The 25,554-nt window shown below is 43.8% G+C and overlaps 1 protein-coding gene across 1 annotated transcript in view; it reads right to left on the bottom strand.

The window, feature by feature from the left end:
• Window positions 1-25,554, bottom strand: part of BICD2 (BICD cargo adaptor 2) — a 62,418-nt gene that overhangs the window by 16,625 nt on the left and 20,239 nt on the right. Inside the window, exon 2 of the mRNA XM_039390732.1 lies at window positions 7,679-7,891. Coding sequence (XP_039246666.1) covers window positions 7,679-7,891 — 213 coding nt within the window. The remainder of the gene's footprint in view (window positions 1-7,678; window positions 7,892-25,554) is intronic.

Raw genomic sequence — 25,554 nt, 5'->3', positions numbered from 1 at the left:
CCTGCCATCACTGTGGCACCCACAGATGCCCAGTGACTTTGTTATAACACAGCTATGAAAAGCTCCCCCAGCAAGTGTGCTGCCAGGTCCATTCCCAAACAATGGAGAACTGGGAATCTTAACTGCTAATTGAAACTTGGAGGATCATATTTAGAGTGTTATAATGTCGGAAGAGCAAGAGTTTATTTTAATATTTCTTTAAAATCTGAAAATGCGCAGTGTTCAAATGGTGACTTTCAATGTCCCCGTTGTCAGCATTGGTTCATTTTGGACACTGAGTTTCCAGGCAGCAGCCACCACATCAAGGGAAACGCTGCTGTTAACATCTTTCCTTGGAATATATCACTGCACAACAACAATAGAGAAATCATGAACAGATGCCTCCTTCAGTACGTGCAGAGCACATCAACTCAGGTTTCTACGACAATTTGTCTTCTTCAGAATGGGTTTCTATTATGCTTCAAATGGCTACAAACTACATAGAGTACTGCCTTTTCATGGACATACTATGCTCTTGCTAAAGGAAAAAAAAAATTAAAAAATGAACCACTACCAAAAAGGAATAAAACCCAACTTCACTGCAAATAAAGGGAGTGAGAGAGCAGCAGCTGCCACCCGCAGCCATCACCAGTGTGCTGAGCCAGCACTCAGCTATCACACCATGAGCAACTGCCTTTGAACTTCTGGCACTGCACAGAGGGCAGGTTTTTGCAAAAAAGAAAAACCAAACCAAACCCCACCTATTCACACTGTGACCCTTCTATCTCAACACATCAGGGGACAAGAAATCCAACCCTGCACACTAACTGTGATGGGCTCAGCACCTTCAAGAACCAGGGTCATTGCTGTCCAGCTTTTAGAGACAGAACCACTTTTACATTTGGAGCACGTCCAGTAGCTGACTTCCAGCCATGCTGCTCAGTTCAGATATAACTTCCAGTGTATTTTAGCATTATTATTTTTATTATATGCTTCTGTACACGTAGTTAAAAATAACCAGCAATGAACTAAGAAATATCTTCCACACTGCTGTGCATTACATGTGGGCCCAGAAGGCCCAAAAGGTAACAAAAACCCCACAGGTAATCGGTTCTGCAAGAGCCTGTGTGCTCAGAGGCTTTTCCATTAGAAGATAAGGGCTGCCGTGGGATCCCTGAACAAGGAGAAATGGGGGAGAACCATTTTTATCCGCTGGGTGTTACACTGAAAGCTGTGTCACACTGCTGCTTTACTCTCAAATTCAGGGCTGCTAAATACATCGATTCCTGTGACATTTCAGGGCAAAAAGGACAATGTGTAAATGCACCTGCCTCCTGCAGCCTGTCCCCTCCAGCCCCAGGGACTGGCAGGAGACTCCCACAGCCAGCCAACATGACCTGGCAGTGTGACCCTCTTGGCATACTTTTTTTCTTTTAAACAAAATGCCCTTTTCTCCATGCCTCACCAGCCCACAACCTGGTTTATTTATAAAAGTTTATTTAAAGCAGTCAGCTCTCTTACAAGTTCATCTTGCTTGTATTTTTTCCCAACAACTTGATTCACCTGCCTCTACATCCAACCTCTCCCACTCTACTGCCTCCAGACTGCACCCGAGTCCCAGCCCTCAGGCAGCTTCCTCTGGTACCCCAGGTTGAAGCATAAAGCCACCCACAAAGTTCTGCTACAGGGGTGTTCTAGCAAAGCTCACCATATTCTGCAACAAAGACATTACTATTTTTGTTTTAGCTCCTTAGACAGGAGCTCCTTGCTCTTTGCCAACATCTCACCCCGACCCTCCACTTTCTTCTCGCCTCTTTCTCTAGGTCAACAACCCTGCTCCTGTTTCTTTGGTGACCATGATGAGTTTCTCTCACAACTCATTCTGCCTCCATGGGGATCCTACACCTCCAGAGACAAGGTTTCTAGAAAAGCTTTTATTCACACCTCCCTTCAGCACAATCAAAACTCTCACACTGCCAAAACTCCAAGCTCCATCACTCCACAGCAGCCAATTCTACCATCAACTTTCAGAGCTTTTCAGCCTCCTTCACTACTAATTCAAATATTACCACTAAAGTCATCTTTCTTCCCCTTACTCCAAGTCATATTCTCCGTGAAAAACATGTCTTTTCCTCACTTCATGCATCTGACACCATTTTAATGCCATTCACATCTCTGACCTCTTTTTCCAGTCTTCCCACTTCAGCTTCCAAAAGCTGCTCTGCTACTATCTTTTTTTTTTTGCTTGGAAGGAACATCTCCAGAGATCAAGTAATTTTTTCTTCCTTTCTTCTGTAAGATTCTTATCATGAACGACAATAAATCTTTCAACAGTTCCCTTTCTCTAAGCTATTCACCTTTATATGTAGCATTACAGATTAGACACTATTCAGAATGGGAACAGTGGTTTACTCCACACCATGTGAACGTGTACAGAAGTACTCTCCATGCATATTTCTGCTGGATGATTAACATTACCTCAAGTTTCTTTGACGTTTGCAATGTATCCAGAAATATCACAGAAATAACACTGAGAATTTAATATGATTTTTGTTCAATCGAAAATGTATCCTCCCTTTCCTCCATTTATTTAAAAAGGGAAGAGTCCTCCTAATTTGATACAGAACTACAGGTCAGACTTCCTGAACCAGAGGGCTTCAAATCTAGAATATACTAAACTATTTGAAAACACTTTTGGCCACTTACCTGTAGTGCACAGTGTGCAATTTACAGCACAATAAAGTGTTGCTTTCATATATTCTCTGCTGGAACAAACCCCATGCCTTCTTTAAGCATGGCTCCTGATAGCACTTTTAGGGAATGCAGAACACGGAGGCTTTTCCCAACTGGGTTGCAGGGGAGAGCTGCTGGGCGTGTTCCTGGATGGGTTATCAGTGTGTTCAAGGGGGAGGAACAGAAAGCAACACAAAGGACTATTCAGTATCTTAGCTATAAATCCTCGTGGGAGAGAGACCTGTAATCGTAACTTTAGGAACACTCTTCCTTCCCTGATGAAGTTGAGGAAACCTAGAGAACTTTAGCAATTGGGTTACCAGTTTATAGAAGAACTCTCAGCCCTCAGCACTCTGAGAAGGGTAGGTCTAACAAACAACTTAATGGCCTATCATGGAGAAAACACTGGCTCCAAAAAATAAATACTTGTTAGCAATTAAACAATCAGATATTGTGGACAGACTGTGTCCCAGGCCCCCCAGCAATACCCCTCCCACCTCTGTTTGCAGTATTTTAACTGCAAGGCCCAGAAAGCTGATACAAGGACCTGCAGATTCCATGTCCAAGGATGTGGAGAGATGACTACTAGCAATTATTGTGTGGAAGGCATGTGGAAGGCAGCCATGGTCCAGTGGCCTGACTTAAGACAGCACATCTCATGCTTCCAGTGACTGATGATCTGCTTCCACTTGAAACTTGTGTTCAGCTTGGGCTCCTCATGACAATAAAGACTTTGAGGAGCTGGAGTGTGTCCAGACAAGGGAAGGGAGGGTCTGGAGCACAGGTCTGATCAGGAGCGGCTGAGGGAGCTGGGGGGGCTCTGCCTGGCAAAAAGGAGGCTCGGGGGACCTCACTCTCTACAACTCCCTGACAGGAGGTCATAGCTGTGTAGGGGTCAGGCTCCTCTCCCAGATAACAAGCATCAGGACATGATGAAATGGTGTCAAGTTGTGCCAGGAGAGGTCTAGATTGGATACTGTGAAAATTTGCTTCATTGAAAGGCTGGTCAGACATTGGAACAGGCTGCCCAGGGCAGTGGTGAAATCACAGCCTCTGGAAGTGTTCAAAAAACATGTGGGTGTGGTGCTTAGAGACATGGTTTAGAGAATAGGATGGAGGGGTAAAACTGATAGATCTTTACAGAGGTCTGTGTGCCGGGTATCCATTTTTCTACAGTTAAAAACAAAGAAAGAACCCCCCATGATAAACAATTGTATGTCTGTGTTCAGAAAAAAAAAAGGGAGAGAGTCCCCTGCACACAGCAGGCCAGGTAACTGCATGGTGCCTGTTATCCTTCAGGTCTAGACTCTCTTGATAAAGCTTGTTAAATGTTAGTGAAGAACAAGAAAGTTTCTTTGGAACAAACCTCAGAAAAACAGCTTCCATCTTACAACTTTGGAGGGAGAAAATTGTGCATATGTGGCTGATAACTTGAGGGGGTTTAAAACGTGCCGTTTAATATTATATTGTACCATGTCACGTCAGCTATTTCTCTTGACATATATAAAAGCACACACATTAGAGTATATTTCCTTCCTTAGTTTACATAATCAGAGCACCTTTTCCTTTCCTGGTAAAGAATCCCTCCTTTATTTTTCAGCTTCTCTGTTTTGGCCACAGACACCTCACGACTTCACAGCCCGATCACCCTGTGACATCTGTTTTGGTGCCACTAAAACACAGTGGAGACAAAAGCAGGCTAAAAAGGAATAGCAATTAACAATTTCTCCTTCCAGCGACTCTTCTAGGACACAGGAGCTGCTGAGCTGGTTAATAACAGCACTGAAACTCGTCCTGGGTAACCACCCCGTGGGCCTGCCTTGACAGGCCACAGTTGGATAATTCAACAGAAGGCATCAAAATCACTTGTGTCTGCTACAGCAACCCCAGGTGTGCCAAATATCACTCTTCTCCTTCCAGAAACAACACCTTGCTTCTGTGCAAGTGTCCTGAGAGGTCACAAAAGGAATGATGTGCTTCAGTGTGCTTCCAACTGATGTAGGCCAACATCTTGTTTCAACCCACCACTGCTGCCAGGAGCATCTCAAGGGGAGCTGGTGAACTCAACCACCCTCCTTGTGCCACTGCTAAGGACTGAACAGATTCTTTCAAAAAAGTCCTAGCAACAGTAAAGCTATCCTGTCAGACAGCTACAAAACAGCAGATAAAAATGTTTGCAGCCAGCCCTGACAAGTAAATCTTCCTTGAAAATAAAGCGGAGATTCAGCCTCAATTGATTTCCTGTAGGGGATTTCCTGTGGGGTTCTGTTTTGCTTTCTTCTGAACTTCCTTCAGGTTTTGACAGGAAGAGCCCTCTGTCTGGTCAGAGGACACACAGACAAGCACTTTCCACATCCTCCCTCTTACTTGGATCAAATCCAGAACAGTTGCAATGGAAGTAAAGTCTCCTGTTCCCCCAGACATCCTGCAAGTCAGTGCTCTTGATAGGCACTAACACAGGGCTTCCAAAACACACACAATAAAGACTAGGTCTGTCCACAAACATTCTCTACAAGAAGATGGAGAAGAGCTACAGTAATTTTTCTTTCACCAGCAGTCAGAAAAAAATGAAGGAAGGAATTTCCACTCTGCAGTATAAAACAGCAGATCATATTCCACCTTCATCCCCAACACTTTCAGACTGCAGCAGCCTTTTTTCCAGCACAGTGTCTCCTTGGACTAGTATCAACATAAAACTTTCACCAGGAGACAGGCTGAAGCTAAGCATGGCACCAGGGACTGAGGAAAACCACACTGCTCTTCTTGCTAACTAGCTTATTACAGCCACATGTTCTCCTTGACTTCTCTCACACAAAGCTTTCCAATTAAATTCACTTTTTGGCCTATACATTATCACAAGAGGCCTGTGTATACCCTCCTGCTTCCACTTACAGGACAGCAATGGTGAAACAGTGACTGTTTGAACCACTTTCTGATGCACCATATGAGAAAAGCCAAGTCCCTCAAGTTGCTCCTGTTGGCTTGGCTGTTTTGTGGGCCATGAGGAGGCCAGTACAGGTTCTGTTCACATACCCTGCCTCACTGTTCCCTACCAGTAATTATAAAAGGCAAATCAAAACAGAATGCAACACTCAAATGGGGCATCTTCAGAGGAAAAGAATCCCAAACCACACACGGTCAACTGGTCCAGATGTTTTCATTTTAACTCTAAAGCTTTCATGCCACTCCTTTTTTCCTTCTCGCCCCTTTGCCCCACCCCAGTTTACTGGCAGGAGCAGAAACAGTGAGGCTAAAAAGGAGCATGAATACATGTAGCACCATGACACAACGCAACAGGCAGAGGAACCCCTAACTGCATGGTTCCAGTTGTTCATCACATTATATTTTGATTTTTATTTTTCTTTAACTGAGCTCAGTTTCCATTCAAAGTTTGGAATCAGTCACAGCCAGTTAAATTATCATCAGCCTTTATTTCTAGTCAAGTGACTAAATGCCTCTTCCCCCCTTCAACAGAGAGAAGCTTAAAAAAAAAATCAGAATCTTCTCAGGAAACCTGCCATCACCCACTTCTCCTCTTCCTGCACTCTTCCATCCTCACTGGGGTCTTTGTGCAAAAGGCTGTATGGGGGAGGTGGAAGGACAAAGCACAAGACAAAACCTACTTTAAAACCTTGCAAACAGCTCATCTCAGGGCTGCATAAAGCAAGATGTAGCACCCAGCAAAGGTGACTGGAATGTGGCAGTATCTGGAAGGAAACATCACCTCCAGCTGCAGTGACACTGGGAGCAGACTGGAACTCTGCTGCTCAGCACTCTGAGCAGGGTCTGGAATCCCTCAGAGACACCAGGCTGCCTCTGGGGGGGGGAAGGTTTTCTGTTAAGCTAGTCTTAAAGGTCAGGAAATATAGACAAGAGTTGTGTGTGTTTGCAGGAACTGGTTCCCTGTCTAATGACAAAGCCTGATTCCAGTTCTCTTATCCCACAGCCAGGACCCAGGAAGTTAAAGGAGAAGTTGACTGGCCTGTTTGATCACCTGTGACAGTTTGCACCAGGAATCTTCTCTGTCATACCCCAACAAGAGGTACTAGGGAACCACCACATCTCCACAGAAGTAGCCCACATTTCCTCTTTTGTTTTATCACCAAATATTATCCATGTATTTGTTACTATACAAAGAAGAAATTCCAGCTGTGCTCACGTGGAGTAAGTTGAGATTCAGGCTCTTGGATAACCTCCCCTCAGGGCAGGGGAGCCCAGTCAATTAGCTCAGGACTAGACCAGACTAGTCCCCAGTGCTTCAAAGGAAGGTGCAAGAAAGCTCAGGAGTAATAATTGCTGACTGTTTAATCCATCCATCTGTGGTTTACAGTCTCTGTAGCTTTTACCACTCTGAACTGAAGCAATGGTTTGAGCTCTCAAAACAATCTTTTCTGCACCAGTGTCACAGCAACTTGTGCTGAGCTACAGATTTTTTAAGTCATTAAATTTTATAAGTCAACTTCTTAGCGATTATTTCCCCTTAAAAATATGAGGTTTCAATAGGAAAACAAAAAAAAAGGTCAAAGCTACTTTGAGGTAGTAAGTTAAGCAACCTATGTAAAAGTAAAAGCTGTCACTTCATGAGAGAAAACACAAGACTATAAACTTTACTATCAGTCTCTTTATGCAATTCAGTGTTTTGCTATGATCCCACACTCTCAGAAGTTAGGGTGGAAAAACTGATATAAAGGGAAATTATGCCACAAATATTCTGCAGCAAGAAAATCTGCACTGGGAGTGAGGCAGAAAAAGTACCTCCAAGGATCCCTGTGCTTGGCCTAAACAGGTTCCTCTGCTTTTTAAGGCAGCAGTTGTGGGACTGAGGGAACTGATGTGCAGTATCCACAGTACCAGCATTGCTAAAACAAGCAGCCACGTGTCTGTCAAATCACCTTTCAGCTCAAGAATTTTCCTTTTTCTGTGTAACAATGCAAGCTGTGGTGCAGCCCTTCACACCTTCACTCACCTCCTTCAGCTCCTGCGAGACGGAATTAAGGCGTTCATTTTCAGACTGTGTGTTGGCAAGGACATTTCTGATCTGCTTCAGCTCTGTCTGCAACTCCATAACCTTCTTCATGTAGTATTCTTCTTTGGTAGCTGATTCCTGGATCAAGGTCTCCTCTCTGCTCTCTCCATCTGCTGCTACCTTCTTGTGGTTGGTATGGGCCTGTCCAAAAGCCTAGAGGACAGTCAGAGAGAACACATCTTTTATTAGTAAACCTAGAAGTTTGCATAAGTAACTTCAGTTTTTAATAGTTGAAAATATTTACCCTCATACATTTCTTTGATACAAAGGAATGTAACCTTTTCCTACACTCTCCTCTTCTGGGATCAGACCTCCAAATGCTATTAAGTGGCCAACACTGGGCTCGTGAAAATAAACCGCAGCACCTGAATTATCCGTTATCCAAAATCCAAGGTGTTTTGTGATGCACAGAATGCTCACATAGAACCTTTGTGGGAGGGAACAACGATGTACTGACTGTTAAAACAAGACTGGTTTTCAACCAGATGACTGCAAGATGACCAGACACTGCTGCACGCTCGTGTTCTCTATGGCAGGGTCAGACTCGCTTCTGCAAAACCGGAATCCCTGCGAACACATTCGGTATTAGCAGCCTGTCCCACGCTTGCTCGCCCTGACACAGCTCCCTGCAGCTGCTCATGGCTGAGGATTACAGCCCCCTCCCACCCGGGGTCAGCAGGGCTGCTGCAGAACCAGGCTAAGCCCGCGGGGTCACGCTGGCTGAAGTAGGTCAGCGGACGCTCCCGCAGCCGGCTGCACTCCCTGCTCCGAGATGTCATCCCCAGCAGCGTGCCAGCAAAGGCACTTAGAGGCAGGTCACAGATCCAACACCTTCAGCACAGTCTGGCTCTGCCTAGACCTGACATTGGCATTATTTTGCCTTCTCCTGGCTTCTTTTTTGGGGGGTTTATTTTGCTGGAAACACTTCCAGGTGACGGTCCCTGCAGCAGCCCACACGTGGGGAACCCTGCTGTGGGGACAGCCATGGGCGAGCTCCTTCCCGCAGCCCCTGGCAGATGGAGAGCAGAGCTGACCACTTTCAGCAGTTTTATTTGTAACACACTGCCTGGCAGATGGGCCAAAATCAATGAGATTACAAATGACATCTTTTAAGTGCTGCACATGCATTCGTCACAATCCAGCCCAAGGCCTATTTGGAGCTTTCAGGTGCCACGAGATCTTTTGGGATGCCACTGTCCATGTGGCAAGTTTTCATGGGCAACATTAATATCAGGCCAGGTCAAGGACAGAGCTGCATCTCAAACTCCTTGTCTAATCATGCATTTTCAATTGATCATCTTTTGACAGCTCTTCAGAAAAAATACTGTCAGTGCAGGAAAAAAAAATCTGCTTTGAAGAGAAACAGATTTCAGTATTTTATTACTTCTGTATATTAGAGCAGGCATATTAATAGCACAGAAACTACTGTCAATACCAAGGTTGAAACATGCTAGCTCTGTCTATGATTAAAGACACCCAGATATTGCTCCTATCAGACTAAATTTTATTTCAGATAAGCAAATGTCCATTGAAGAAATTCTAGCCAGATTCACCAAGATGACACAAGGGAAATAAAAAGCAACACATTTCCGACAGAAAGTAAAGCACCATCTGTGCAAGTCCTTGTCAAATGAGTTTCAACAAAGCAGCTTAAAAGCCTAATACCCAAGATCTCCACAAATGTTAAAGGGATAACAAAAATCATGCCAGCTTCTCAAATACACTATCTTTTTTTCCCCATAACAAACCAAGATCCACCCTTTACAGACCAGCATGTATGACAAATTGCTGGCACAGAGGAAGGGACTCTGGGCACCTCTTTGCCCAGTGCAGTGGCACCCTGTGCTTGGCTGCAGGATGCCAACAGGCACATGGAAGCCCAGCACACTCGAAGCCACAGCTGATCAGCCAGACCACAGGGTCCGGGCATGATTCCACCAAGGAGCTCAGGAACGCCACCAAGGGAAGGATTCTTGGGAATAATGACTCATTTGCTCTTAAAACTTCTGATGCAGAGGCTGGGCCTCAGGTTCCTTTAACAGCTGAAAAAGAGAGTGTCATCATTTTGCCCAAGTCACAATTGACAGGGAGTATTTTAACACAGAAACTGCCACAGCAGATGAGACTGGGCGCTTTTTTAAATCCAATATCCTGTCTCCTACACAGTCTAATGCCAGATGCTTCAGAGAAAGGTGCAAGAAACCACTTAATCTCCCAGAGTCGGGGATTGCCTTAAGCCTTGATGTGGAATGCTTAATGTAAATTTGGAAGAGTTATTAACATTGAGTTACCCATGTAAAATATCTCTTTATTTTTCACAGGTTTATGCATTTTTTGCCTCAACAAAATCCTACAACAATAAATTCTGTATTTAAAATCCTACCCTTACCTGATAGGTTTTTGTCAGTTTACAAGTTTTCATAAAAGAGAACATATTTTTGTTCAGAGGCTTGAAGGTATGTTGTTAATTCCACGGTCTGCTGTCAACCATTCACTGTTTTTGAGACTTCCATCACAACAGACTACGTAGAACAGGAAACTTTTACCAAAATTGTGCAAAATTACAGGGCAATGCAATTACTTGCCATGGCTACAGCTCAGACCTGTTTTAAATCAAGCTATTAAAAGGAAAACTGACTTTTTACTGCTATGCACGAAACTCCTAAACCTTCACACATCCCCAAGTCCAGCATCTACCCATCCACTTTTGCTTTAACATTACCTAAAAACACAGAAAGAGAAGTCAAAGTTACTCTGCTCTTCCTCTCTTCCCATACTCCATTTCCACCTGCTAGGGAAGCAAACTGTTCACAGTTACGTTGGAATGATATGCTTTAGAGGATCTCTTCCCAAAATAAAAGTTTCTGACCTGAGGGCTGCAAAGCACCACGTTCTGCTGAATAGCTGCCTCAAGGAAATTACAGCAGGACACCAATATCTAGGGACTATCAACGTTCTTATCTTCCAGATTTCCCAAGGTCAGGGCAAAAGCAGTATCAAGCTGCCATCCCCTACCAGCCACACCAGTCCATGGGGTCCTTGTCCTCTCCTCCCCAAAACCTCTAGGGAATGCTGCCCAAAAGCCAATTATAACATGGGAAATCTACCATAATGAGCTGATAAAGGTTTACCAAAACTGGTGTCATTCACCAAAATGCCATTAAATCAACTTTTGTGTTTGCACCATTTCTTACATCAGCAGACTCAAAGCATGTAGAAAACACTGTGCTATCACAGCTCAGAAAATCTCATTGCTAAAAAATCAAACAATTTCTACAATTTTAATCTTCAGTCAATGGGGTCTTAAAATAAATCTCAAGTTCTCTCCCTGACAGCTGCAGAAACAACAACTGACCATAACCCCCATTCCCTGTCTCCCTGCACCACTGGAAGGAGGAGGTAGAACTTGGAAGGAAGGAGGGGTGGGGGGAAGGTGTTTTTAAGATTATTTTACTTCTCAGTCTCCTGCTCTGATCCTGTTAGTAATAAATTTAATTAACATCCCCATTTTGAGGCTGTTTTGCCCGTGATGGTGATATAAAAATCACAAGTCCTTTGCAGATGTTTCTTGCTATTGATATTGAATTTTGAGAATGTTTCTCTGCTTATTCCACAAACGTGGTATGACAACAAAAAGCAAAGAGAGACTTAAAAAAAAAAAGTTTAAGATCAGTATGTCAATCCTGCCAGTTATCTGTAACTGAAAATGAATTGTGGACACTAGAACTATAACTGTAATGGAACAGAAATGTTAGCTTCAGGTGAATGTTTAACCACAAATCCTTCAACTGAAGAAGAGTCAAGATGTCAGTTATGGATTTGCAGTAAAGCAATTAACATTTTATATCCAGCTTGGAATTAAAGTTATGAACATTTCTGGAGCGACAACAAATTTGCTTTTCTCAAATGCCTAGCAGATTAAAAAAACAAAAAAAAAAAAGGAAGATACAAGTATTTCAATAAAAATATAAAGAATAAACCATAGTATATTGCTACAAGGAAGGCATTTTGGAAAAGTTAAAGTTCAGGCTGGTCTCTAGTCTGGAAGGATTGCTACCATGTGCTGGTAGCTTAATCCTGCACCTTCCCAATGCCTTTTTTCAGATACTGGTCACTGGTGGAAACTGCTGGACTGCAGAGATGACAGATCTGATTCAACATGGCAATTTATTCGTATTCCTTTACCGCCTTCCACACTCAGCAGCAACCTTGGCTTCTTCTGGCAGTGACCAGCTGCTCTTTAAATCTCATACCCAAATGACACGCAGGGAAAAAAATAGGCAGAAGAGAGCATGAGACAAGAAATGCTTTAACCAAGTGACCCATCCTACAGACAGGTCCACAGAGACAACAGAATCAGCTGCATGAGAAGTCTCCTGCTCAGCCCCCACCTCTGCTCAGCCTCCAGCCCCAATCCTCATTCCTCCTTCCCCTTCCCCTCCCTCATTTTGTGATTTGGGGGAGTTTAATCTGTACAGGACAGCAGTTTTACCTTTAGAAGTGCAGGCTGCAGCTTCTCTGAAGAGCTGTGTGAAACTTAATTTGCTACAGGAGTTTAAATATGCCTCCTAATTTTTTTGGAAAAGCATTCCTCATCGGGAGAGCTGGCCAGGTCACTGACAAGCTCCAAGTACCTTTGCAAGCAGTTTTCAGATGGCACCATGGAACACTGGGATTTTCCTGCCCCTATGTGAAAATTCCACGTTTTCATATTTTGTTCCTAGCAATTTCCTTTTAATTATCAATATCTCTCATCAACATTAAGCTAATCAGGATATGTTAATATGCATCAGAAGATTAATTAGCACTAAAAGTCAATCGCATTTTTGTTCATGTTTCTGCACTGTCAATCTGAATTTAATTACAAAGCTTTAGCACCAGTTCAGCTCCTAGTTCCTTCTGCTTATCTGATTCAAAATATGAGATGTTTTCCGTGGCTTCACCAAGCATTGCACATTTTCCAAAATAACAAATTCATCTCGACCAAAATGACCTAACAAAGTAATACCAACATGCACAAAAACGCTGCTCTGAAGAGACTGGCACATCTTTACAGGGAGCAAGGAATTTAATATAGGAAAGTATATTCCTCTTGTGCATTGCACTCATATATTTTCGTTTTAAATTGTCTTGTAAAGTGGCCGTTCTTGCATTCTTCAGTTAGCAGACCAGCGCTGTGACTAAACAGTTTCTCAGCAAAGTCCTTAAATGAACGCGCCAGGCTTGGATTGCAGTGAGACACAGGCATTTTCATGTGCTCCCCTAAACATCCTAATCCTTTGAGCATGACCTAACCTTCCTCTCCCACTGACTCAGTCCTCCTTGGCTCTCTCCTGGGTGCCAGGGCTGCTGACAGCATCAGTGGGGCGGGGGGTGGAGGGGCACGAACCAGGGCCAGCAGAGCTCATCCCTCCTTTCCTGACAGCTGAGACTGAAGTCCTGGACATCAGCAAGGCCTCTGAGCTCAGCCACACTGCTTCTAAATCACTCTCTCAACTTTCACTGAAGCACTGCTTCACCTCACACACCTCACTGCTGCCAAACTGTCCTCAGCAGCACTGGGGAAGCTGCAGCTAAAACACAACAGGCATTTTTGTGCCATTATAATGCTAGGACAAAGTGCTCATGCTTTGAAGAGACTGCCATTTGAGAGGAAAAAGAAAACAAAACCTCCCAAAGCCAAACAAGAGGTTTTTGATACCACAATACAAGGTTCAGATGACTTCAGAATCTTGTGTTGCTTGAATTAATGCCAGGCTCCTATGTGTTCTCAGAGATCCGAGGGCAGCCCAGCAGAGGAGAAATTGGCTGTAGAGTTCCCTTGTCCCAAGCCACCAGCCATAGCAAACCAGCAGGGATGCTCTGGCAGTGCTAGGAGGGACAGGATGGCAGCAGTGTGGTCTAGCTCTTGATGCTCCTTTCCTTCCATTCGAGCTAAGCCAGTGTGATCATCAGACTAACACGAGATTTAACAAGGTTTCAGGTTCAGCAGGAAGAAATGCAAATGCCTTATAAGATCACAATATCCTCCTCACAGATTAGAGAGACATTCCGCTGATGGCATTTTTAGATGGTAAAAACACACTGGAGCCTATATTTAGAATATATTGCTTCGGTGCACTGCCTCTGGGATAAAAAGATTTGATGATAAAAGTCTAATTTAGCCTGTCAGTTTAGTTAGACACTAGACACTTAAACTGCATTAACTTGCACTGGAGGGCTAAAAGCAATTGTGCCTCCATCAGTGGCTAAGCAGCAACTCCACATACTGTTACAAGAACTAGTGGCCAGATGTTGGCCATACCAGACACAGCTGGCAAGTGGCTGTAGCCCCTCTCCTCAGTCAGCATTCCTTTGATATGAGCCCTCAAAAAAAAAAAAAAGTTGAGGGATAAAACACAGTCAAAATCAAGACAGTGGAAATGGCTCAGAGCAATGCAGGAGACACTTCACTTAAAAACACCAGCACTTGACTTCTTTGTTTGCAGGCACAACTGCTCCATTTCCACTGCTTTTGTGATTTGGTATGTAGGGTCCTCTTATAGGCGTGACCCAAGGGATTACTGAAGCTGAGAGCTTGGCTTCAGGTGTGGAAATTGCTGAAGCAGCTAAGAAGCAGTTTGCTTCCAAAGTGAATTATGAGAAAAGGTGTTAACATGACAGCTCTTGAGTCTTAGAGGCACACACAAGACCCAGCATGAGGAGCAGCCACAGCATTAGTCTCTCCCTACACCTTCCCAGACCTGCCCTTGCAGGTCCCAGCTTGGGTGTGACAGAGCTACTCCTCTGCCCACTCTCTCCTGGACAAGGCGAGCAGCTCTGCTTCTTTGGCACTCCCTCACTAGTCTCAGACATTCAAACTGCTTTCAGAATCTCAAAGCTGTCATTATATGGACACCTGCCCATGGCAAAACCATCCTTTGGTTTCACAAAGGCCACTCAACAGGTATGAAGTAGCAATTATTTCTGGACACTCCTGAAATGTCTTAGGCTGAAATGTCTCAGGCTGTCCCAGCCCATCACCCCATTGTTGAGTTAAAATTTGAGGCAGCTCCTCCATGGTATACAGATAAAACATGCTAAGGAGGTGAAAAGGTTACTCTCTTTTCATTTAAAATATTGAACGTGTCCTCCCACAAAATGGCCCCACAGGCATCACAGAGAGCAACACTTTGCTCATGCAGAAGGAGAAGCACAGGTCTCAGCTATCTTAAACTACCCCTTGGTTCACCACATCCTGCTGAAACCGTACCTTCATACCAGCAGGGATGATGCAACCTGGAAAGGCCTCTGTCGTGCCCCACCATTCCCTTGAGGGGGACACAAAGGCAGGAGGTGAGGGAACCATGTGGAAGCACTCACTGTAATCCACAGGCAGAACACCTGGTAGGAATTTACTGCCATGCCCTGGAATGCTGCTGCTCTCAGAAGATGCTGGAGCAAGCGAAGTGACAAGCTGTTTACTGTGGCTTTGGAAGTTACCTGCAACATTTTCATGCTCTTTCTAATCCTGGAAATTCACCTCTCATAGAAAGGAGTTACAGCCCATGTTCCATGAAGGAACCAGAGACAGAAAGAGATTTAAGGCCTTACCCAAGATCAAACATCGACGTGAGAGAAGGAATAAAGCAAAAGCCTGCAGAGTTTCCTGACCTGGCAACCTTCAACTTCATTACTCTGCCTCTCTACAAGCAAATACCTCCATCAGGAACTGATTCTTGCTTCCACACTGTCCTGCACAGCAGGATCCAGCTATCCTGCCCATGCCTGGGCACCACAGCGCTGAAGAGACTGCGTGACACGCAGAAGAGGGGAGGAGAAAAGGCTGGTCAACAGTGTCACAACACCAACTTGCACAAAGCCAGATCACCAATTCACATCTAACCCCAAATTAGCACAGGTACAAAGATCTACACTAGAAAGGGAAAGAGTGGAACAAAACGAAGAGTGGGGAAAAAAGTCATCCTACACTGGTCATGCAGTCTTTTCTCAGCCAGGTCTGGTGCAGACACAGAGGAAACCCACAAGCTTCATCCATCCTGCCTGAAAAGATCAGAATTTTCCTGTTCTCATTCCAAATTCTTCCCTCCCAAAGATTAAAGAAAATATGCCGGGCACAGGGGGAACAAACAACAAACTAAACTACCCTTACTCATAAACTGCTTGCTAATATTAAATGTGGAATCTAATTTTTTGCAATTTCTTCCCTTCAGGCAGTCTCTGTTAAATAAGTTAAGTATTAGCAGCCATAAATCTCCAGAGGTTGGTTTTATTCCCAGCTCTCCAGTAAATTTCTTGTATGTCTGTTTGGAAAGCCATTCCATCACTTTCTGCTTCACTTTCCTGACCTACAGTAGGGACATGAGAGTCCCAATGTCCCGTGAAATACAGAACAGTAGGAAATCTAAAAAACCCCAAACAACTAGTCAGGAACACAATAAGCAAGTTTTGCTTTTATACTTCACCTTTTCCACTCTCCCATTATATGAAGAAGCAGGTGAAATCAACCTAAGCACTAGTCCAAAAATGTCCTTATCCTGAGCAGAGATTTATCCAGCCAATACAGGAGGAAGGACAAACTTCACAGCGACAACACTCCAGCACTTTTATGCTCTGCAGCAGTTTTCAAGGCAATCCCTGCATTAGTAAATTTTTCTTCATCTGACATTGTCATAAACCCAATTTGCCAGGAAGAACACTTACTTTTGGACTTCATAATGAACGTGAGAAGGTTGTGCACACTCCTGACCTGCACTCTGAGCCATGACTAGTATTTCCCACATATTTTCACACAATCACACCACCGGCAAGGGCTGTCTCTTCAGAAGTGTGATCAACAGAAGGAGCATGTTTACATCATTATATACCCAGAGTCAGAGGACTGAGTGAGAAGCACTTATACAAGGGAGTATTTTTTTCATTTCAATTGGATCTTCTGTCCTGCAAACAGCACCATAATGCTCATGGGAACCAACGCATATTCCCCAGCAGTAATTCCTCAGGCAATTACTTCAATAACCAATTTTCTGAGATTAAAAGGTAATCTTCAAAAGTATATGAGGGGGGTTGAAAAACCACAACGAAAACAGGATCAATCCAACACCATAAAGTATGTTGGCAGCAAACTCCACAAGTCCTGCCCAACCACAAATGCCTCAGAGTCAGAAGGGCTCATCCCAGCAGGCTCTAATTAAGCACTGTCACTGGGAAGTGAGAGGCAGGGCATCACTGGTGGATTGCCTGCAGCCTACACACCCAAGTGTGCATGTTTTTCTTCTTTAACCTTTCCATAAAGGAATCATGAGTGAAAATAGGACACCATTGTCCCTCATGCTCATTTCTTCTCCAGTGAAGCTCCCTTGCCTGTGAGTGTCCTCCAGCAGCATTAACCCAGCCAGGAACTGTGTTCCTCCCCATCCCCAGGCTGTGCATCCAGCCACACGTGATGCTGAAATGTCAAGCAGTGAGGGGCAGTCTTTAATAAATGCCATGCTGCCCTTTCCTCTGCAGTGAAACACTGCTATATGATGCTAATTGTACTCAGCAGATGAAGCAGCATGAGGCATTAACCCTTGCCTTCACTCACCCAGTGATGTTTAAGGGCTGCCTCAGCCCTTCTTGTTATCATAGTCACGGAATGTGCACAACATGTTCCTCCATGAGGCATGTTAGGAAAAAGAGGAATTAGTTTCAAACTTATTGACTAGAAAAGCTGGCATAAATACAGGAGAAAGGCAATATAGGAGAGCTTGTCTGAAAAGAATCCCTTGCCTTGCTCAATCAAGTCTGAAAAGCAGAGTGATGTCCATTGTTTCACCAGAGGAAACACACACAGAGGTGCCTGCTTATTCATTCCTGAAAATCAAGAATGATTTGCAGAAATTTCCCCATTTAGAAGGCTATCATTAGCTACTCTTGCAGCGAAAAAGTGGTTTATCCATCAAAAATTAAACAGAACCCAATGCCCCAATAAGAAAAGGTGTCATTAATCAAGATGTCCTTTTTTAAAAAAAGTAAGGATGAAAGTCATAAGACTAAGGCATTTTATTTCAGTTGTTCTTTACAACTCAAGAGAGATTCTAGCCTTTTTTCCCTTCACAAGGCTTTGTGCTGATTAGCAGAGATCAGCACACATCCTACCCTCCAGCTGCAGGCAGTACACACTCTCCCTTCGGTGTCACTGAGCAAAGCCAGCCCTGCCAGGACTCATTACTGTCCACCCTGACTTCCAACGGGAGGTTTTTGGAGAGCTTGGAGTTAAAAGCCAAAGGACATTAGTCACAAGGTATTTCATTCATCTGCCATGAAGATGTGAACCCTAGTTTTGTTTCACAGCTAGAGCTATAAATCAGCTAAATACACATCCTCCCAAAATGTGGTCACTGTCACTCACAACCATATGTGACTACTGATGTCAAGAATATGTTTGCTGACAGTGTGGAGCATTTCCTCACCCCCAGTGTCCTGTGCTGGAGACAGTGGGCAGGGTGGTGTCCCCATGGCCACCTCAGAACCTGCTGCTGCCTTCACCAGCCTGTCCTGGAGTTAGTGCTAACCAGCAGCTGCTCCAGCAGTTCTCAGTGACTGCAATGGGCACTCAGCCAAGGCTTGGGGTTTCTTTTTTTCTCTCTTTTTTTCTTTTCTTTTCTTTTTTTTTTTGGTAAGAAAAATGGCTGCAACTGCAGCAGGGAAGGAAAATTAAAAGGCCCCAGGTGCATTCTACTGAGCTTAAATTAGAGAGGAATGGGGGTTTTGGTGAGCATACATTTGTGCTTTCTTATAAATAAAGAAAAGGAGCATGTGGGGGCAGGAAGGTGAAAGGAAGCAACACAGAAGTCAACAGAAAGAAAGTACTCCTTTCAGGATAATTTCAGGTCTGATGGGTTAAGGAAAAACATAAACCAAGCTATCCTGAGGCATCTTTCTCTCCTGTACATCATAACAGATCAATGAACTAATGGTCCTGTGTGCTGCCAGCAAACACTCCGGACCAGGCCTCAAAAGAAAGATGGAGATGTGTGGGAGGAAGAGTTAATGCTGCTGAATATCAGCACTTTTTAGGAGCTTGACAGCAGAGGAGACAAGATACTTCTACTTCAAAGTGCAAAGAGTGCCCTTACCTGCCCACTGCAGCATGGAAGCACAGCTCAAACTCACTCTTTCCAGAAATCACACTACAGAAATTTTGATCATCGACTGCTGGTTTTTAAACCCTTCTGCTAAATTTGATGGAATGATTTATTTGTACAGGGCAGTACACAACATCAGTCTGACCCTGTTAAGCAGGTCACTGTTGTCTTCATCTTCCTCTGCACATGAATTAAGAAGTGACTGCAAACGGATTGTGAACGCTGGTGTCCCGTTGGACTGACTCCACTCTGCAGGCACTCGAGCTGAACAACTGCCAGGACGGGCATTACAAATGACAGTGCAGAAATCTGATGTATGTATTATCTACAAGGAAATAATTCTTAGAAACTGAAAACCAGGAGCAGTGATCTGTAAACATTACACCAGATCTCTGGCAGCTGGCCTCAAAGAGTAAGTCATTAAAGCCCACCAACAGTCCTGAGAAGGTATGTGATGAACCTTCAAACTCAACAAGATCACCCTGAAATTACACACTTCATAAAGGACAATGCAGAGTTATCTTAAGCACTTGCCTCACACAGCCTTGCTACAATAATTCATAGAAGAAAAAAAACTTTGATCTAGTGTTATTAATCACTGTTATTCAGCATGATCAATATATCACTGGAAAAAGAGCAAATGCATCATGGAGGTACCTCTGCTGACATCACTGCCTTCCTTCTTACCCTCACCTTCATCCTGTGCACATAACTGTTGGATTCCAAAATGTGGATATGAGAAAAAGAAAACTGCTAGGTTTAAACAAAAGCCTTGGGCTAACAGAGACTGGGGAAAAACCTCCACCTAGAGTCTGGACAAGGATCCATTGATGCCACAGGTTTGGAATGTCCTGCCCAAGCCCGGAGAAACCATGCCCTGATTTCATCAAGTCAGTGCAGAAGACTTATTGTGTTTTATCTCTCCCTTTGTGTTCCCTGGTTCCTGTGCATTCTGCAAGCCTGAATACCTCTTTCCCCCATGTAATCCCCCTAAAATAAGATGGGTTTTCCCCTACGATGATTTGTTAACCTGGGGTTTTCCCTTATGTCATCCCCCGAAACCCCCTTTGTAATAACTGTAATAGTGACAACCCCCTGTTGAATATGTAGATCCTAAACCCTTTAAATATGAACTTGTGAGTCCAATAAAGCATTCCAGTTTTCTGCCTCTGCTGGGATCGTGGTAGTTATTGACTCGCTACACAGAACTTGACAGTGAGGTAATTACTAATATTCAATAACACCAGCATTTCCCCTCCTGTGCAGGTGCTAATTTGCTGTTTTACTCTGAGCCTTGTGTAGGGTACCATGATGCTACTCCAGAGTCAGCTGGGCTTTTGTTACCACTAAAAGCTTCTGCAAGGGGATGAAAGAAAAATCAAATGAGATCTCGATCCTCTAAACACGTGTGTGACTGTATTTAAAGTTAGGAGGAGTTATACTTAAGGAAGACAACTTATAAACTTACAAAAAACAACTTATAAACTTATAAAAACCAACTTATACTTAACAAAGCTCCTCACCATCACAAAAGCTCTTACATTTCCACAAGTTTGGGAGCAGGCCCTTTCTCCCACACTCAAATATCCCCAAGGGCCAAATGCAATCCTTAGCTAAGCAGCAGGAGCAGATTCACAACCACCACAGCTCACAGTACATGTGATACCTTCAGAGAAATTGTGAGGCTTTTCAAAACATTACATCACTTCCTACCATGTCAGCCCACCCCATAAGGTCACCAAACCTCTTCCAAGAGGTGATGCAACAGTGAAGATTTGTGCCCGCTCCAGGAAAGAGTCCAGCCCTTGACCTGGTTTTGATTTTGTTAAAAATAATGGTTTACACTTTCTTTGGTGAAAGCCCAATTAACACACGACATAATTCTAGACTGCCTTTCTATAAAATGTGGTTTCAGTTGGAGATGAATTAGTCCTTCCAGAGCATCACTGCAGCACAACCCTACAGCAGAGCTCATTTATCCTTAGGTGCCTGTAAAGTAGCAGACTGCAAGGAAACAAAGTGACACTGCAGAAATCTGGAGTATCAGGCTGCCCATCTACTCCGGGAAAAGCTGAACATCGATCAAGGTTAGGCCTTAACTTCAGAACTGAGAGAAGTTGCTGCACTAGTATGGACTATAAAAAGTTTTTTCTACAAAATTAGCATAAAAATAAAGCACAAAATCTAACATCCTTGTTCCCACACAAGAAAGATTACTTATTAAATATGAACACAATCCACTTGTGCAACCAGTGTTTAATTGCAGGTTTCTAAGAGGTCGACCAAGAGTTTAAGCCGGCGCCAAGGGAACTGCTCCCTGGCTCAGCAGCCAGCCTCAAGAAATTGGTTTTAACCTCTCTGTCACCTCCTCTGCCCCAACCCAGCATTTGCAATTAGAGAACTGAGAAGATGATTGTTTTAACTGGGAGCAAGTTTGAGCATATAGGGATGAGAAGACACAGCTTCCACTCACTCTTTAATTATTGGTAACCAAAGGGCCACCCACGCACACGGAGCAGGGACAAAAGTCTCCTTCCACTCTCTTCATGCAAGGGTTTGCTTCCTAGCCAAGGGCCTTTTATCTGTGTGGCTGACAGTGAGCATGAAATCCTCCAGTGACACTCAAGTAAATGTTTTCCTTTTTCTTTTTTTTTTTTTTTTAATACAATAGCAAACAGGATTAGCACCTCATTGCATGAGGGATTCTCCTGACTAAGAACAACACTTGCCTGCTGTGTGGGCACACCCACTCCGGAAAAAAACGTAGGGAAGTAACTTGCATCCTGCAAAACATATTTAATGTAAAGCTCATTACCCTGCTTGTCGACCAGCACAGTGGCTTCCTCTGGTGTGGCAACAACAGAGGCTTTAATGAACAAACCCTGCTCTAGGAGGGGTCACAAATACGGCTGCGTAAACACAGCCCAATACATGTAAACACCTGTGTGTCGTTTGTACAGAATGAACCAAGACATGAGGCACTTTGGGGGGAAATAAAACAAATTTTAAAAAATCTCAGACTAATTAATTAAAAAACCTAAGCAGAGTTTTTATCACTGAAGGAGACAGAATGGTGAGGAATCGCTTCCTGCGTATGTCAGTCACCTGTGAGCTTGGCTGCTCGTGTGCCTTGTACACAAAGAGCTTTACAAAAACCAAACTTCTTAGTCAGCCTTTCTGGTCTTAGTGGTCTTCAGTCATTCTGAGACACACAGCTGCATAAGGCATATCATCGAAAGTCCCATCAGTACTTATTTCTGCACTGCTAAAGAAGACTTTTTCTTGTTATCTAATTGCCCGTCCAGTATGAACTCCTTACACCTGAATAGCAAATTTACTTTCCCCTTAGAGCCCAAGCAAAGGTCCAGAGAGTTTCATCCAACTACACCTGAGTAATCTTTCTTTTGTGTCCAGCTAACACAGTATTTACAATAAACTCCAGAGGGGTCTCTCAATTCCATTTCAGGTGTTCTGCTTGCAGCCTACACCCAGGCTTCACACTGAACTGCAGCATGGCCCCTTACCATCGCCTGCTATGGTTGTGTATTGCCTAAAAAAAATAAGCATTAGACATTGTAGGGCCTCTATTTTAAGGTTTGAGTTAAAAAGCAAGAGAGACAAAATCCAGCCTTCTCCTCGTAATCCAGTTTCTACAGACTGTAGAGAGCAAGTGCAGGGAGCTGCAGCAGCCACATGGGCAAGTCACTGGTGTGCCCCAGTTAATCTGGAGCACACAGCTCAACCCATGCTTGATGTGGCCACCAAGGTGCTGCCCATCCCCTCAGCTGTCTGGCTGCCAGCAGTGTGAGCGTCAGAAAAACTGCAAGGACAGGATTCTACCACCACTTAAAAAAGGGAAAACAAATGCGTTTCCATCTGCTCAACTCTATGAGACACTTTCTGGAGGAAAGGGGAGGGTTAGGGAAGAGAGAATTACAAAACACAGGAGGAAAGAAGCCCTGGTGCATGACTTGAATGCTGGCAAACAGGAAGTGAAGCCCCACCAGGACCAGGAGGAAGTCCCCAGATTATGACAGCACAACCACGCTGGCAGCTATTTTTACACAGCCCTGCCAGGATTACAGCAGTCACTATTTTGACAAGCATTCTGCTCCAAAATAAGCAGAGAAATAACAGGCACTGTCCTCGCTTGCTAAAATGGACAGCACAGCAGACAGACCTGCACACCATCACACACGTGCTGAGGGTGCTGCAGGTCCTGGGATGTGTTACTGCTCTGGGGCCATCCCAGGGGGCCTAAATCACCACGTTCTCATGACACTATCAGCTGCAAAGCAAGTGCCTCTTCTCTCCAAACATTCAAAACTTCTCATACTTCTCATGATTTAAGTTGCATTCAAATACTTCTCATACTTCTCGTGATCAAAGTTTGGTTTTGTTTTCCAGCTTATGAGCAAAGCCAGAGTCTCCAAAGCCCAGACCTGATGGTACCATGGGCTTCTTTAGCACCTCTTATGTAGATTCTTTTAGGTGCTATATTGTTTTAATAATTAAAGAATGTTAGCAATTATTATCATCAGAAAGATTCCTGCTTGCTTTTTATGCTCCTGGGCCATTCTTGAACTGGATAGAAAGTAAATTCTTATTCTATACTATAAATTAAAAAAAATTCTTATATCAGTTATACATGCATTTACTTCCATTTTATAGATCCGTGACCACTGTATTTCCAACTACCTGAGAAGTCATAATCAGGTACTCACCCACCTCATATCCAGACCTCTGACTTCATCACAGACTCCACTCAAATCAAAAATATGTCCACATTTGGCACCAAGCAACAAGGAGAAGCTGGTTTTCTGTTATCACTCAGGCAACCACAAACAATCCAACCTTCCAGCACTGGGCTTTGCTCATTAATATTGAGGAAACATTCAATTACGACAAACAAATGCAATTCTGTAGAACTTTAAAGAATTGTTTAGGAACACCATGATACTTTAACACAAGCCCCTTCTTTTATTTCCTTGACATCGAAGCTTCAGTGCCCCAACATGCAAAAAGGAGCCACAAAATTCCACGTGAAGCCAGAACAAAAGGCATACCTAACATTAACCACCTTGGCATTCCCAAACAAGGCCTGAGGTCTGTCTTTAAAGCATGGATAAGCTGCCTTCCTTCTTTGTGAACTCCTAAGGGCTGTCAGAGCTGTCATGAGGAGAGGGAAAGGCATTCCTTCTCAGTCTACTCAGTAACTCCACAGCCTCACAGGAGCAAAGAGCAGGAGCCTTGGAGTTAACTACTGACAAATACCATTTTTGCCATTTCCAGCCATATCTGCTGGCTCAAAAATGCAACTTTAGAACAAATTTTTTCCTGTTCCCACTATCTGCCCTAAATTTTACACCAAGGGCTCAAGTTCTTCTTTCATTTACAGGAATGTAAGTGGAAGATAGTCAAGATTTTGACTGATAAACACAAGTACAGAAAATGGACCATATCAGAACAGACACCTAAGCCATCACACGTGCTACAGTTAGATTCTGTTTGTATCACAGAAAAAAACCAAGCAATTAGTACATTTGAAATCTTTCCCAGATGTGCAAGTATGGCACCCTGATGGGGATTTCTTTACACTTTTTTCTACCATTGCTGCTTTTAGTAAAACAACTCAAACACAACAAAAAAACCCCACTCATTCAATACAGATACTAATTTTTTTTCCCCATGGTCAGTGCTAAAGAAAAAAAAAATTCAAAACAAAGTCTTCATTCTTCAGCTCTTAATGATTTTAATAAGCATCACGTGTTGTTCAGAATTACAAAAGGTTCCAGGCAGTGACTGCAAAGGTCCTGCTGCTATGAATTACAGATCCCCATTAAGAGCACTGATCCTTTAGTGCTTGCCCCTCTTGCACTGTGCCAAGGCCCTTGTGTTTAAAGGTCAAGCATTCCCTAAATTAGAACTCTCTGAACAACCAAAACCATGTTGTTTTATAGAATCTTGCAGCCCCTTTGGCCAGTTCATGTTTCTTCAGTCAGATCTATATTTAACCCAGAGCCTTATGAATTTCCAGTTTATCCATTACCCCAGGTGCAGAGCTCTCCCCACAAGGCTTTAGCCTAACTCACACACAAAAACTGCCATTGTTAACACAAGAGAATCTCCACCAGCACAGAGCTACTGCAAAAGCAAAGCTGGAGCAATGGGAAGTCCCCAGCTGCAGGCAATGTCCAGCCTGTGACAGGAGCCCACCCTGGCACACTGAGATCAGCAGCTAAACCCAGCCCAAAGGCAGTGCCCTCCTCCCTGACAACACAGCAGCACGGCATTGATCCCAGTGGACTGCACTAAGACATCAAAGCTCACGTTATTTTATGTATCCTGCCTGAAATGCAAGGGAATGAGGTTGCTGGAAAGACAAATAGGTCAGGGTAAGAAGACTACAGGTGAACAGCTGAGGAAGCTGCAAGCTGGAATGCAAACCAGACCAAACCCATGCAGCCAGGTGCAGGGTGCACTACAGAGGAAAAGAGCTCATCAGCAGTTCTAAATTTCTCGTTATGAAACGCAGCTACACCAGGAATAATCTTGTGTAACAGCCATCAGCTGGCAATCAAAGCACCACGCCCCTCAACATCAGTCTTAGGCCCCCATTAAGCAGAAAAATGGTGGCAAACAAGTGAGCATGGAAACAAGGAAAAGGTGAATTAAAAAATCAGCACA

Source organism: Pipra filicauda, unplaced genomic scaffold, assembly GCF_003945595.2.
Source record: "Pipra filicauda isolate LSUMZ 115617 unplaced genomic scaffold, ASM394559v2 scaffold102_size2360937_pilon, whole genome shotgun sequence".
Taxonomy (NCBI): domain Eukaryota; kingdom Metazoa; phylum Chordata; class Aves; order Passeriformes; family Pipridae; genus Pipra; species Pipra filicauda.
The sequence above is the reverse complement of the archived record's forward strand: the minus strand, read 5'-3'. Positions and strand labels throughout refer to the sequence as shown.